The 14,223-nt window shown below is 55.5% G+C and overlaps 1 protein-coding gene across 1 annotated transcript; it reads right to left on the reverse strand.

The window, feature by feature from the left end:
• Positions 1-932: 932 nt before the first annotated feature.
• Positions 933-12,690, reverse strand: DNAL4 (dynein axonemal light chain 4). The gene is made up of 4 exons (XM_047066986.1): positions 12,602-12,690; positions 4,995-5,205; positions 3,248-3,331; positions 933-2,027 (listed from the first exon to the last, which is right to left on the reverse strand). Exons 2-4 carry the CDS (start codon positions 5,061-5,063, stop codon positions 1,863-1,865), a joined length of 318 nt encoding a protein of 105 aa, XP_046922942.1. The 5' UTR covers positions 5,064-5,205; positions 12,602-12,690; the 3' UTR covers positions 933-1,862.
• Between the last annotated feature and the right edge of the window lie 1,533 nt (positions 12,691-14,223).

Genomic DNA, 14,223 nt, shown 5'->3' on the forward strand with positions numbered 1-14,223 from the left:
ACGAGTGACCACTAGTCTCTGCCCAGCCGCCCTGGTCTGTGTGAGCAAACCTTGGCTGCCTGAAGCCACGATGTCCCGCATGTCTGTTGACAGATCTACTCACGACTGGACTCAGCCTCGGAAGGGCATGGCTGGGCCAGGAGCCGAGACTCCCGGGACCCCAGTGTCCCGCGTGGGCCAGCCCAGGAGGCCCCGCAGGGTGGGGAACAGAGGCTGCAGGGAAGAGGGGCCTGCTCTCCCCGGGGCCAGTGTTTTAGGGTCTGAGACTGGAATTGAGGGGCCAGCCCGAGCCGAAGGGGCTTCATGGTCCCACAATGTGCCCCCCCATCCTCAAATCACTTTTGCCTCCGTGTCTCTACTCCCATCACCCCTCGGTCTGGAGCAGCCCCTCCCCCAGTAAAGCCCCCTCTCCCTCAAGAGTCAGCTTTCAGGCCTCGTCGGCCAGAGGCCCACCTCACTCCCTGGGCTGGGACCAGAAGCGCCCCTTCTCCTCCTGGGGTGCCCTGTCCTATCTTTCACATCTGCTTGTAACGACTGGGTTCAAGTGTTCCTCCACAGGAGACTGTGGGCTCACTGAGGGCAGGGTCTGTGGCTTTTCCATCTCCGGGACCCTGCCCCTGGGCCCTGGCATCCACCAGCTGTTGAATCAACACCTTTAAACTGAAACCACGTTATGCGAGACCGACGGCTTTACGGCAGCTCGGTCTGGCCATCGAGGGCGTCTCAGTCAGCGTCCGTGTGGCCCCAGCGACCGCACTCAGCCCCCACCCGGGACGGAACGGTGAACGGCGGGGCCTGGGCGAGCGGGGCTGTGTCTGGGCCCAGGTTCCCAGGAGCCTCGCTATTCAGCCAGAAGTCTCTCTGGGCTCCCGGGACCCACCACAGCCCGAGGATACCCAGCCCATCTTCCCCTAACCTCAAGAGACTGTAGCTCAAGGTCCATTTTTGGTCACTTTAATTGTAAAAACGAAGACATTTATATAAATAAGACCGCTGTGTAAAATAGGATTCACCCTTCTACTAAAACCCTTCTCCCCACGCTCAAAAAAGAATATAGAAAAGCCAGCAGAGATCAGAAGTACAAATCAGCATGCGGTCCCTGATGAGAAGTAACTGGCAGGCCAGGTTTCCCTGCCGAAACAGGCCTCGTGGTGAGCGCACTCCTGGCCCAGGAGCCTCGCCGGAGGCTCAGTGACACCCACGCCCTCTGCCACGGGAGCCCAAGTGCACAGGTGGAGGCGGTACAAAAGGTTCGCGGCCTGGCGGCTGGGGAGGGAGGACAGCACGTGGGGAAAGGCTGTCGGTCCTCGCGCCAAAGCCGGGGACGACGGAGCTAGCGGTCCGATGAGAGGCAGCGGTTTGTTCAGCCTGGGGTCGGGCTGGGGAAGGGGCTTCTGGAGGGTCACCTCTTCTCCAGAGGACGAGGGGAGAAAGCTGCCAGTGTCCCTTGAGAGGACAGGCTCCTCCTGGGGCCAAGTGCATATGGCCGGTGAGGACAAGGACAGTGCAGGCCGACCGCAGCGCGGCGGGGGGGCAGCGGGGGCTCCCGGGAGGCGAGGGGAGAGCGGCCCCCAAGAGAGGTGGGGCTGGCGTGTCCTTGTGCGAAAAATCCCACCTCCCCACCCTCCTACCCTGTCACACCTCCCACCCCTCCCCTGCGTCCAGAACGCGGCCTGCTCTCCCCTTCGCGCGCTGGGGGCCTGGGGAAAGGTGTCCACGCGTTCACCCGCTGGGCGCGGCTCGGGAAACTGTCATCAAAGGGCAAAAGGAAAGACCCCAGGCTCTCCTTTGCAAAGCGAGGGCCTGCCTGGGGCCGCTCCCCATCCCTGCAGGGGATGGGGGCAGGGGTGGGGGGGACGGTGTCAGGAGCACTTCCAGACACACACAGCCAGGGTCCCCCCGAAGTACAGGTACAGGAGGTTCTTCACCTCGTGTGTGATCTCAAACCCAAAGCCCTCGCCGATGACCACGTGCCAGGAGGAGCCGAACTTCTTGTCCATCGTCTCTTTGATCATCTTGGCAGCGCTCTGGAACAAAGGGGACGCTCATCAGATGGGAAAGCCTGGGGGGGGGGGGCACGAGCCAACCCCCGCCTCCCCCTGGGAAGCCGAAGTCTTGGCGGGAGAAGAGCCCACGCCCCACTCTTCTGCCTCCTGCCAGGGGCTGGGACACAGGGACGGAAGAGCAGACCCTACCCCACCAGTCAAGAAGACACTGGCGAGGCTGGTCGAGCAGGCCCTGGTCTGAAGAGGGAGCCCCGGGTCGGCGTCCGGGCTCCGCCGTTCAGTGCCCGTGTCTGGGGTCGGCACCGCGAGGCTGCGGTGGGGACCAAGCGCGGTAACGTGTGACAGCACTCCGCACGCCGCGTGCGGTCCTCGTCACTGCGAGGAGGTGTCAAGTTTGTCTCCAGGGAACAGAAAGGCTTTTCCCTAATGGGTCCGGGGAACTTCTGGAAGGGGAGTTGGACTGCTTCCCTCAGTTACGGCAACAGCCCCCACTCCTTCCTGTGCTGGCTCTTTCAAGAAGCTTCTTCTGAGAAGAGGCCTAGGGAGGGGCAGAGGACCCAGCCTCTGAGGGGGAGTCCGTGCCAGGCGCTTGGCCCGCGTCATCTCAGCACACACGTTCTCACGGCCACCCGGTGGGGAGGCGGCATCTGACTCCCCGTTACAGACTAGGAGACTGGGGCTCAGAGATGAGAAATGGCTTATCCGGGGTTAAAGAGCTCGGAAGGGCTGGAGACAGCATTTGAACTCGGGCCTGGGTCTGCCTCCCCACTGGCTGGGCTGTCGTGATGCTGACTTCTTTCTCACTCATCCCCGGGCTGATGAACGACATTCCTGCGTCACTGCCTGTTGGCCCGGCACCCAGAACAGTGACTGGCACCAGGGATGGCGTTTAACATCTTTTTTGGACGGATGGATGGATGGGTACGTGAATGAATGCCTGGGCCTCTGTTCTCCCCTGGGACGGAGCCAAGGGGGAGAGGTGCCCTACCCAGCAGACCCCGGAGACAGGGAACACAGGCAGGGGCACCCGAAGAGCCCTCTAGGGCTGGGCATGACCACCATCAGATCAGTGCCCCAGAGACAGCACCAGCCTCTTCCCTCGCTGGCTTTCCTCGGGCTTCGAATGCTTCCAAGGAAGGCGCCAGCCAGGCCCCAGTAGGACTCTCTGGAGCCGGCCGTGGGGACCGGGGCCACTTGATTCACCCACGGGCGTCACCGAAGGCACAAGGGGCCGCCTGTACCTCATTGTTGTTGGAGAATTTCTCACAGGCCGTGACACATAGCTCCATGGTCTCTACTCGCATCTCCTCTGGCATGTCCGAATGCTAGAGACAGGGCAGGGAGACAAACAGAGAGAGGCTTAGCCCACGAGCTGGCCTTCTGGGCTGGCTTCGCCGTCCCAAGCTTAAGGCATGGACATTGGGTAGCTGCCCTGGCACGGCCCTGGGCAAGCCCATCTCCTGACTCGGGGCGTGCGGCTGGGACAGAGGGCATGGGATCTGGCGAAGCCGAGTGGGCTTTAACGCCCGGGCCCCTCTGCAAGGGCCCGAAGCTTCCGGCATCACGTTCCAGCCAACAGACACGGGGAGAAGGCTGGCCCGGGCAGGAGAGGATGCCGGTTGCGGAAACAGTTTACATCGGCCCCAGAGCACAGCTGGATCTCAGCCGGAAGGGCCTGGAGAGACAGCTCCGGGTTCTTCCTAACTCTGACCGCTCTCTCTCATCCACTTGGCCGGATCCCCCTCCTCCTGATTGCGGGAGGGCCCTGGGCTTCGTCCCTACCCTGTCTCTTCGCCAGCAAGCTCCTCTCCAGGAGGTCCCACCCTGTTCCGTGGCGTCATGTATCTTCTACGTGAGGGTTCTTACATTTTCGCTCCCAGCTCTAACCTTTTTTTGTGGGAGGCTCCGGACTCCTATGGCCAACTCTCTACTTGACAAGCTGACTTAGACGTCTAAAGGATAACTCGACTTTCCCCACAAACCTACGCTTCCTCCTCCTTCCTTTTCTTGGTAACTGACACCATTTTCTCTCCTGAGTTCAGGGAAAAAAAAAAAAAAAAAGTCCTGGGAGTTATCCTTGACTTTCCTGTCCTCACACCTGGCACCCAATGCGCCAGTGAGTTCTACGGCCTCAACCTCCAAGATGCGTCCTGAGTCTGAACGTGTCCACTTCCACTCCGTGACCTGGGCCTAGCCGCCCCCTCGTCTCCCTGGGCCTCTGCAGTAGTGTCCTCACGGGTCTCCCCACTTCCACTCCGGTCCCCTAAAAATCCATTCTCCTTACAACAGCTGGAGCGATCCTTCGAAAACATCAAACGCGTCCCATCACTCCTCGGCTTAAAACATCCGCTGCTCCCTTCGGGCCCGGGAGAGCGTCCACACTCTTCACCATGACTGTCACAGCGCCTGGCCCACCTGTGAGGTCTGGCCTGCTGTCACTCTGGCCCTCACGTCCCCCCACCCGCCTCGGCACTCGTCGGCCTTCCTTCCGTTCCTCCAAAATGCCGAGCTCACTCCCACCGCGGGCGTTCGGGGCTCACCATTTCCCCTGCTTGGCACGTGCTTCCCAGACCTTGGCAAGGCTGTCTCCCTAACTTCATTCAAGTCTCTGACCGGAGAACTCTGTCCAGAGACTAACCCCTACTCTCTAGCCCCTGACACCTACTTTCTCTCTCTTGATAGCACTATTTACCGGAATTACGCTCCTTGAAACTTTTCTTCCTGTGGCCCAGGCCTTTGCCTGTCTTGCTCGCTACTGTACCCACAGTGCCTAGAAGAGAGCCCAACGTACAGTAGGTGACCTAAGTACTTGTCGAGTGAATGAAGGAACGAAGGAATGGAGCACTGTCAACTCTCAGACCTCCAGAGCTGAGCCAGGGGAGCCCTTAACTTCCTCCTCCTGCTGTCCTGCAGGGACCGAGCTCTCTGCCTCGCTTCGAGGCGGTGTGGGCCCTGCTGGCCGCCCTGCCTCCCTGCCCCGGGGCTTACCCTGACCAGAGGGAAGGTCTGCAGTCGCTTATAATCAGCCTCATCTTTCTTCCCTTCTGTTTCTCCCATGATCCTTCCACCGTGACCCCCGGAGGGAGAGAGTGGGCTCTCGGGAGGTGCTGGCGCTGGCAGTGAAGACCACACCCCGGGGATTCAGGAAGCAGGCCCTGCCAACTGGGTGGGAGCAGAAAATGTCTTTCCTCAAGGGGTGCTGTGGAAAACAGGAAAAACCAGGAGAAAGAGTTGGCTTTCAAACCATACATCACAAATTAGAAATGTCTCACTGACAATTTGACACCTCCCCGTCTTAACTCCTCCGCATCCTTTTCCAAATGGCCAGCAAGTCTGCAGACGGGAGGATGAGTCAACGCGAGATGCTGGGACCCGGCGGTTAAGAACACACTGGTATGCGGCTACAAGCCCACACTGTCATTATCAAGACAAATACTGAGTGCGGGCCAGGCCGAGGGTGGAGCCTGGAGCTTGCAATTAACACGCGCAGCTTCTCTGCATGCACACGTATGTACACGGTCCTTACTCCCCAGCACACGTAGCTGGAAAGGGAAATGTCGGGTCAGGGTCAACAATCCCGGGCTTATGTGCAAGCCGGAGCCTCTTCCACGGGTCCCTGATCTGCGGAAGGAATGGGAACAGTGATGGTCCGTGTCCTCCTCGGCTTGCCCGGCTCCCAGCACTTCCTGCCCCCTCCCCCTCAGGCCTGCCTGGTCCAGAAGCTGTAAGGCCTGGGCCTCCTGGTTCTACTGTTCCCCAGCAGTGTGGCCTTGGGCCTCAGGGTCCTCACCAGGAACCTGGGGGCAGCCACATCTATCTCGTGGGGCTGTTACGAGACTCAGATGAGAAGGTACGGGAAGCTAACCCAGGGCCCAGCACATGGCCACATACACGAGAGACTGTGTGTGGATATGAATGGAAAGTTATAAAGCCTAATACATATGTTTGGATTTTTTTTCTTTCCAAATCTAGCTATGTAAAAACAGATGGGACTTTTCCTAAAGAGAGGAGCTGGGTCCTAATGTCTGTGAGCACTGCTGGAAATCCTGGTTGTTTCTCCTTATTCTCCAATTCAATCTAGCCTGTAATTCAAGAGACTTTTTCTCTCGGAAGAAGGACTAACACAAGTGCCTACAACCCACCGTGCTGCGAACCCTGCTTAACCATCCACATTGGACACCTACAAGCAAATAATGTTACGCCAGCGTTTCTGACGTTTCCAAACTGGTTTGTTTTCATGGCACGGCCACCAAAGCCCGAAAACGCCTAGCGTAGCAACTAACGGGCAGTCGTGACAGGTGACGTTTGTCAGGTTTCCTGTCCCTAGTGCCCCACTGCTACAACGCCCCTGCGAGTTAGGGCCTGCACCAAAGGAGGCGTAAAGCTGCTACTCCACCGGCCTGAGGTCTCAGCCGGTGAGCAGCAGACCTGGGGTTTGACTCTGGGCGCGGTCTCCGGCGTGGGCCCCTCTCTCTCCTTCTCGTGGCACCGACACAAGGTAGGCGCCCAGTGTGCCACCCCCAGCGCGGGCCGTGTGATCCCAGCTGCGAAATGCACGTTTGACGTCTGACCGGTCGGTGACAACCATTCTCATGTGGACTCGACCGCGTGTGGCCAAGCACCGAGCCTTCCGCGTGCTTCTTCCGGGCTGTGCTCTCAACCGTCTCCGTCTCTCTGGTGCTTCAGAAGCCCTCGGCGCCACCCCATTTGGTGGGCTCCCTCGAACGAGGCTGGAAGCCTGCCGCCGACTCCACCATCCCGCGACACTGGTATTTTCTGGTTTCCCGGTGGACAGACGGTTCCTCTGAGCTCGTCAATTCTGGGCACCTGTACCACTCAGATATTAGCAGTTCTGGTTTGTCTCTACAGAGAAGTTGGCGAATGACCAGGCACGATCTCACTGGACTTTCTGCTAATGTTTCTTATTTCACAGAATCCAGGGAATCGTCTTGTCTCTGCTCGTTAATGTTAAGGCCCATCTCCAATCCCATCCTGTCCTGGCTTTCATAAAGGCCACTTGCTTGCTGCCTCCTCCCCGTTATCAAGGTGCAACAGAGGTGACGATCGAAGGATACGGGCTTTAAGGTGTGTTTACCTCCCAAGATTCTCAGCTTAAAATGCTGAAGCAGTCGCTGAGGCATTTCCCACCTAAATACTGAATTAAATATTTCAATCCGATCCAGTGCATCCTCGGGGCTCAAGAGTGCTGGCCTGGCGTGGCCTGGAAGGGAATTCAGTCAAGGGTGTGCCTGCCTGCCCTTGGGGAGGGCGGGGGCTGGGGCTGCTGGGATTCTGTTTCAGCATATGGAACCCTGATGAACCAGACTCAGAGGTCAGAGATATTACCAAAGTCCATTCTTCAGGAACAAAGGGGAAAAAGCCACCGGGACAGGTTTTTTTTTTTTTTTTGGACGGGGAAGGGCATGGGGAACCGAGAGGTGGGGTATTTAGGCTTGAAGACCAGTTCTATAACCAAAATGAATTTTGTTCCCTCCGTGCTTTGCAGCCCTGGGCAAGTAATTTAACCCGAGCCTTGGTTTCCGCCTCTGTGCAATGGGATGAACCCGTCTTCTTATTCTCAGAAAGCCACTGCAAGCACCAACGGTATGTATGTGAGGGTGTGGAAACCGCAAAGCTCTGTGCACTATTCTCATCGCGCTGCTCGCGCTGCCACCCTGCCGTCGGCCAGCACGTCTCCAACATTATTCAACCGCGCTTATTAAGGACCACGATTGCGAATGCCTTTTCCTAACCACTGCCGGTACTTCTGGGGATCCAAAAGGGATGAGACTTGCAGGATAAAAAAGGAACAGTTATAGATGACGTGCTTCCAAATACAGAAAGGTAGGAGAATCTTTTATGATGCTGTATCATTATAGTACAGCTACAGTCATTTGGCCACGATTTAAAGCCCGCCTGGAAGAATGCTGCCAAAAATAGCAGACCCAGAGGTTTTAATAACCTTATCAATCTCCCGTGCGGATGAGTGTGTGTCTGACAGCTCCAGGCCAGAAAGAAGTCCCATCAGGCCTAAAAGAGTGCCCTTTAATAATGTAAGTGTGACCACGGCCAGGGTACTTGAATCTGCTGGGCACCAAAGCTCAACCTGTCCTAGGGACGTCCTGGTGCACAAAGCCAGTGGCGGCCTCGCCCTGTCTCCCGTCCCTTGTTCTCCTCGCCCAAGGACGCCTCCGAACGCTTGGCACAGCCTCGCCCCTGTCTACTGCGAGGCTACGCCCGGGGAACGGGAGGAAAAGACAGGGCTCCTTCTGTCATCACCTTGAAAGACCCAGCGCCCCTTGTCCTGCTGTCTGTGCCTCATTCTTTCGGACACTGACCTCAGTCACCGTGTATTGTTTTGCTCCTGAAGCACTTGGGAAGAATCCTTAGGAGGGTTAAGCGGATGTGAGAGGGGTGGGGGGAAAATGAAGGACTCTGGGAATTAAGGCCGAAAGTGTCTGCCAGTGCCCCAGAGTGGGGGTGGGGGCAGCCACTCAATGCCTGGAACACTCCTGGCTTGTGCATCTCGGAGCACCCCCGGTCACCACCACCAGGATCCGAGAGGTGGGAGGGCACACTCAGAGCAGGGCATGGGGGTTGGTGGGTGCAGGCTCCGCGGGCAGGTCTGAATTCACATCTCGTGCCTCAGACAAGTGTTTCTCTCTCGGAGCCTTCGTTTATCTCGTCTGGAAATTGGGACGAAGAACAGACTACCTCACAACAAGTGTCAGCTCTTGTTACCGGTGCAGTGAGAGGGGGACCTGCGATGTCCTTCTTCATATACCAGCCCACTAAACACCTAAACGTTCAGCCAGACAAACCAATAGTTACTGAGTCCCCACTCCGCAAGCCACGCTGTAAGCACTGACGGACAAAAGTCACAAGGCAAGTCTGTGGAACACAGCTGGGGCCAGTGGTAGTTGGGGGGGGGGGGTACACCAGGTTTTCATTCATTGTCTCCTTTCATCCAGTAACAACCTGTGAGGGCAGCATCCACTCCCAGTCCTCAGATAAGGCACCCGGGGCTCAGAGAGGTTTGGGGGCTGGCCCAAGGGTACTGAGCCAGCAGGGACAGAGCCAGGATCCAATCCCATATCTGCCCTTCTAATTCTACCTTCTATGCCTCTTCCCCGGTCACAAGCAGGTAGGAGAAAGACAGAAACACAAGTAGCTTCAATTCTCGGCATCTGCCACCTGCCCGGGCACGTCTCCTACTTCCAGACACGTCGGGGGGACACACTGGGTGCCCTGGTCATACCCCCCGCCCTTCCCTGCCACGTCGACCCTCTGCCTTCTGGCAAACACAGAGCAAAGCTGGCAAGGTGAGGAGCAAGGAGGCTAAGGGAGTGAGGGCATTCATCCAAGATGCTGCGGGTGAGGTCAGGAGACAACACGGGAGACCCGGATTTCACAGATCAGTTTCAAAGGGGGGAAGCAAACACAGGATTGCGTTTTCAAGTTACGCTGAGAACAGTAAACACATCATCTACTATAAATGAAGGTTTTAATAGTTAGAAGGAGATGGTTGCAGAATAAAGGACAGTCCTCAGAAAAGACAGTTACTTTCCTCTCTCTCTCTCTCTCTCTCACACACACACACACACACACACACACACAGGAAGTTGCTGCTGTTAGTGTTGTTTTTAACATTGTCCTCGTTTTTTCTCGTTTTACTGAGGTCTAGTGAAGACTTCTGATGTGCCTTAGACCATGGGGAGGGAGGGAGGGAGGAAGAGGTGGGGGAGGTAAAGACATTTTCTTTATGTGTAACACGACATACTAAACAATATTGACTCACGTGGTCCCCCCCCACCCCCGCCACCACCACCAACATACCCGAATTTGGATGAAATCCCAAACCTTTTGTTCAAGATACAAAGTACAACAAAAAGTCACGGCCGTCACAGCTATTAGCTCCAAGCGAGCACAGATGCTCACCACACACAGCCGACTACGCAGTTTGCCGCCCCTCTCCTTCCCGCTCAAGAGAACAGATTTGAATGTGAGGGACGAAGAAGGACATTATTCCAGAAATAAATTGGAGTTGGCGCTGATTGGTTATTATTATTTTCTTTTAACCATTCGCAACTGCGAATCACTGGTGGCATGTCACAACCAGCCACGACTGAGCAGTTGTGTCGCGAGTCCAGACAGTCACCTGAGGCTGAAGGGTCTTCTCTCTTCCCCTGTAGATGCCCCAGGGCACTAGTCCAGTGTCTGCCACATGGCAGAAGCCCAACAGATATCTCTATTGTCGTTAAATTAGATTTCATTTGCTCCCTGAGAAGCATCAATCCATTTGAGTATCAAATTCATTCGATCGGATATATTGAGCACTGACCATAAGCAAGGCAACAGGACGGGTGTTCTACATCCAGGATCTCACTTACTGCCCCCTGTCCCCAATAACTCTGCTACACAGGTGCTATTATCCCTACTATTCTCATGGCCACGATGGCCGAGAAAAGGAAAGTGACTTTCTACCCAGCTAGTAAATGGAGGAGCTAGGACTCCCTCAGTATATAGGACTTCAAGATTAGGCTTTTTCGATGACTCCACTTTAAGCAGGAGACAGTCTCTGCTTTCAAGGGGGCTTATGATCTGAGAGACCACCACATACACAAGGAACTGACTATGGTTCACGACAGAAAGCAGAACATGCCACAAGGCAGATGCAGAGATAGAGGCAGGAGGAGAATTCTAGAAGGGGCAGGGGAGAGGATGGCAAGAAACGCTTGGTGGCAGGGGCAGCCTCAGAGTGGGAATCCTGACAAGCGGACAAGGTGAGGAAGCCGTTCTGGGCAGAGAGATGAACAAACACAGTGACTTCAAAGCAGTAAAGCTCAAAGCATTTTCTGGGAAAGTCCAATGGTCCAATCTGGCTGGGGACAGAACCTGGCACAGGAGAAGGGAGAAAAAAGGCTGGGAAACAATGCTGGGGGTGGGTTTGTGGAATCATAGAAAGGCCCTATAACCTAGGCCTGAGAAGCGTGGACATTTTTAGTGGGGAAAGAGAAACGCTTTGGAAGTCTCTCAGGGGTTGGTGACATTGCAGTGTTTTCAGGCAATTATTCTGGTGGGCTGGGTAAACAGAAGAGACTGGAGGTAGGGACACCAGTTAGGAAGTTACGACACTGGCTCAGGTGATCTGAACCAAACTGGCCGCTTCTGGAATGGAGATGTGAGATCCTCAAGGAGGCAGAATCAAAGCAACTTGACAACTGCCTGAGTGGGATGGGACGGCAGAGTGAGGGAGGATGGCCATGCCACTGAGAAAGACGGCATGTCGGGTAGGACAGACGGATGGTGAAGAAGCGGGCCGGTCTGATTTTAGAACTACGGAGTGTAAGTTGCTCGTAAGACACGGCGAAGAAAAGTGTCTCGTCAGGAGTAGGTAATCACCGAATCGCACGTCATCAGGCACAGAAGGGAAGCTATTGAGTCCAACCACCACAGCAATATATCACGCACTACCCTCACCCCCACTCCAAAGCATCCCGAACTATGAAAGCCCAGGAAAAAGTTCGGAGCACGGGACCTGGATTTCATGAAGGAATGACGGCTGATAATAAGGGAACTGATGACACTTCTCAGAGGGGGAAAATGTGGGGAAGAGACCAAGGAAGTGAAGTCACAAATGCTGAATCTACATTGGACCAGACTCTTTAAGAAACAAACAAACAAACAATTCAGTTTATTTATTTTGAGAGGAGGGGCGAGGGGCAGAGAGAAAGAGAATCCCAAGCAGGTTGGGGGTATCCAGCGCCCAGCCCTAGGAGGGGCTCGAACTCACCAACGGTGAGATCATGACCTGAGCTGGAATCAAGAGTCCTACGCTTAACCGACTGAGCCACCCAGGCGCCCTGGACCAGACCCTTCATACTTCAATTCCTTATCCTCAGAATTCCCCCCAAGGCGACGTATCCTGATTTTATATATACTCAGACTGGAGTCCAAGGAGGTTAGATAACTTGCTAAGGTCCTGTGATTGGGAATTCAAATTAGGTTTGTCAAGTTCTGCTCACTACACCCATGGGTAAGCACATCCTCAGGGAAGCCCATGGTTGGATCAAAAAGCACATCCTAGAACGTCAGGGTCGAAGAGGCCTTAGAGATTATTCAAACCAACTTCTATTTACAGACGGGGAAACTGAGGCCCAGAGAAGGAAATGACCAGCTTGGGGTCCCAGCACGTCACCAACGGTCCAAATCAAGCGTCCTGGGCCAGGGCGATGGCGACCACCGGTCCAGCCGCGGGAGCGGGGAACTGCTCCGCGAAACGTGGGGGGAGATTAAGGTCCTGGGGGGAGTCGGGTCAGGGAGGATGGGGGACCGCGCAGCGTGACGGGGCTTCGGGTGTGTGGGGGAAGGAGCGCCCCGTAGAGTCGCCACAGCTAATCGGTCACGGCCCATTTCCCAGGTCCCCGAAGTGAGGGGGTGGGGGTTGGGAGGACCGGGGGCTGGGGACCAGCAGGCAGGAGACTCGAGGTGGGGCCTCCGCGGTGGGCGAGGCCCCACCCGCCCCGCGACGCCTCGCGGCCCCGCTTCGGGCCGGCCCTCCCCGCCCGGCTGCCCGCCGCGCCCCAGGGCCTCACCTGCTCCCGCGGGGGCCGGAGCCGGGGCCACAGCTAGCGCACCCCCGCCAGGGTTGTCAAGGAGCGAAACAAGAGTGTCTTAGCAACAACAAGGAAGTCCTGCCCCCTCGCCGGACGTTGACAGGGATTTCACTTTTTATTGGTGAATAAAAGTGTCAATCAATGTTAAAGGCCCCTACAACGTCATGCTGGTACGGAAAGGGGCGTGGCTAGGGGCTGGGGAGGCGGAGCTGCGGTTATAGTCGTCTTAAGTGGGCCTGAGGAGCCGGGGAGGTACGGAAGTTCTCGTTTGAGAGAAGCAAACTGGGAAGAGTGGTGTTACTTTGGGCGCTTCTTTGAGCCATTTGAAATTTACAAATGCAATTTGTTGGTGTCCTGACCCTAAGATACTGCTTTATTAGAATCTCAAAGGCCTAATAATAACTAGCAGTTATGTAGGCTTCGCAACGAGTATTTCACGTGATTCTTCACATCTTTTTTTAGGTAATCATATTCGTAACCCCATCTCGGAGGGGTTAAGTAACTTGTTAAAGGAATGAATCAAAGTAAAACTCCCTGACGTTGAACCAAGCCCTCTTTCCACCGTAGCACACCCACATACTGTTTCCTAATTCCGTAGGAGATGTTGTACCATCTAAAGACACAGTTGTCCAGAGCGTGCCTTTTCTTCCTTTTAGGAGGGAAAATTGATCTGAAAGTCTTAGTGTAACTAGGGAGAAAGGAAAGCGAGGAGGAGAGAAGAACCCGCAGATTCAATTATTTGATTGGTGGGCCAAAGAGTGGGCGGGGTGACTCCATAATTTAAACATTTACTTTTTCATGATGGTACTTCAGGCGAAACCCCACTTCACATTCACTGGCACCTGCTGGGAACTCAGCCCCTGGCCAGGTGCTGGTTATTCAGAGAAGAGGAAGAGGAAGACCTTGGCCCCAGAGAAGACACAGTCCAGTGAGGGGAGAGCTGTGTCAACAAATAGATATAGAAGACTTTATTCTACCTGTACTCTGGTATAGGTGTGGGGTGCTGGTTCTCTCCAAGGAGGGAGTAACTAACTCTCAGAGGAGGTGGTATTGAGTTGGCTGCATCTAAGGCGACTAGTAGGCTAATGAGGGTGGGAGAGCACAGTTTACTGGGGAACTGCCAGCGACTCCATGAAACCTGGGTTCGGGATGAATGTGGTACAGTGGGAGGTGGCAGTGAAAAGGGTGGGGGTGAAAATGTAGAGGGAAGTAGGGACCACAAGAGTCAGAAGGATTTTGAATGCCAAGTTCAGGGACTTGGGTATTCCTGGGAGTGTCCTCTGGGGTCTTTTAGGTGAGAGTGGAGAAACTAGCTGTGGGACAGTTCCAAGTAGGGCAGAAATATGGTCAGATCTTTTTTGACCATTGAAAGATCACTTGGGTGATGAATATGGTGGATCAGACTTGGAGTGGGTAGACAGAATACGGGCACAGTGGGTTTGGTTTTAAGACTTGGCAGCTTGAGGTGTGCTTGGCCCTTGCCGATTCCCAAATCGCCTTCCTGGTGCGTTCTGAGGGTCCGTGGAATGTCTGACTCAGCCTCCAGATTTCCCCAATCCGCTTTGCCAAGTTTCTCCAGGAGATGGAAGTTGGCCTTTGAG

The sequence above is a fragment of the Lynx rufus genome, unplaced genomic scaffold (assembly GCF_022079265.1).
Source record: "Lynx rufus isolate CCGP_SWC_20201006 ecotype Redwood Valley unplaced genomic scaffold, mLynRuf1.p SCAF_7, whole genome shotgun sequence".
Classification (NCBI taxonomy): Eukaryota; Metazoa; Chordata; class Mammalia; order Carnivora; family Felidae; genus Lynx; species Lynx rufus.

Coding starts and splice junctions, on each gene's coding strand:
- DNAL4 (XM_047066986.1), bottom strand. CDS start 5,063: ATGGGAGAAACAGAAGGGAAGAAAGATGAGGCTGATTATAAGCGACTG. Junction 3,332..4,994: donor AGACCTTCCCTCTGGTCAGG/GTAAGCCCCGGG, acceptor CCCTGTCTCTAG/CATTCGGACATGCCAGAGGA. Junction 2,028..3,247: donor AATTCTCCAACAACAATGAG/GTACAGGCGGCC, acceptor CCTTTGTTCCAG/AGCGCTGCCAAGATGATCAA.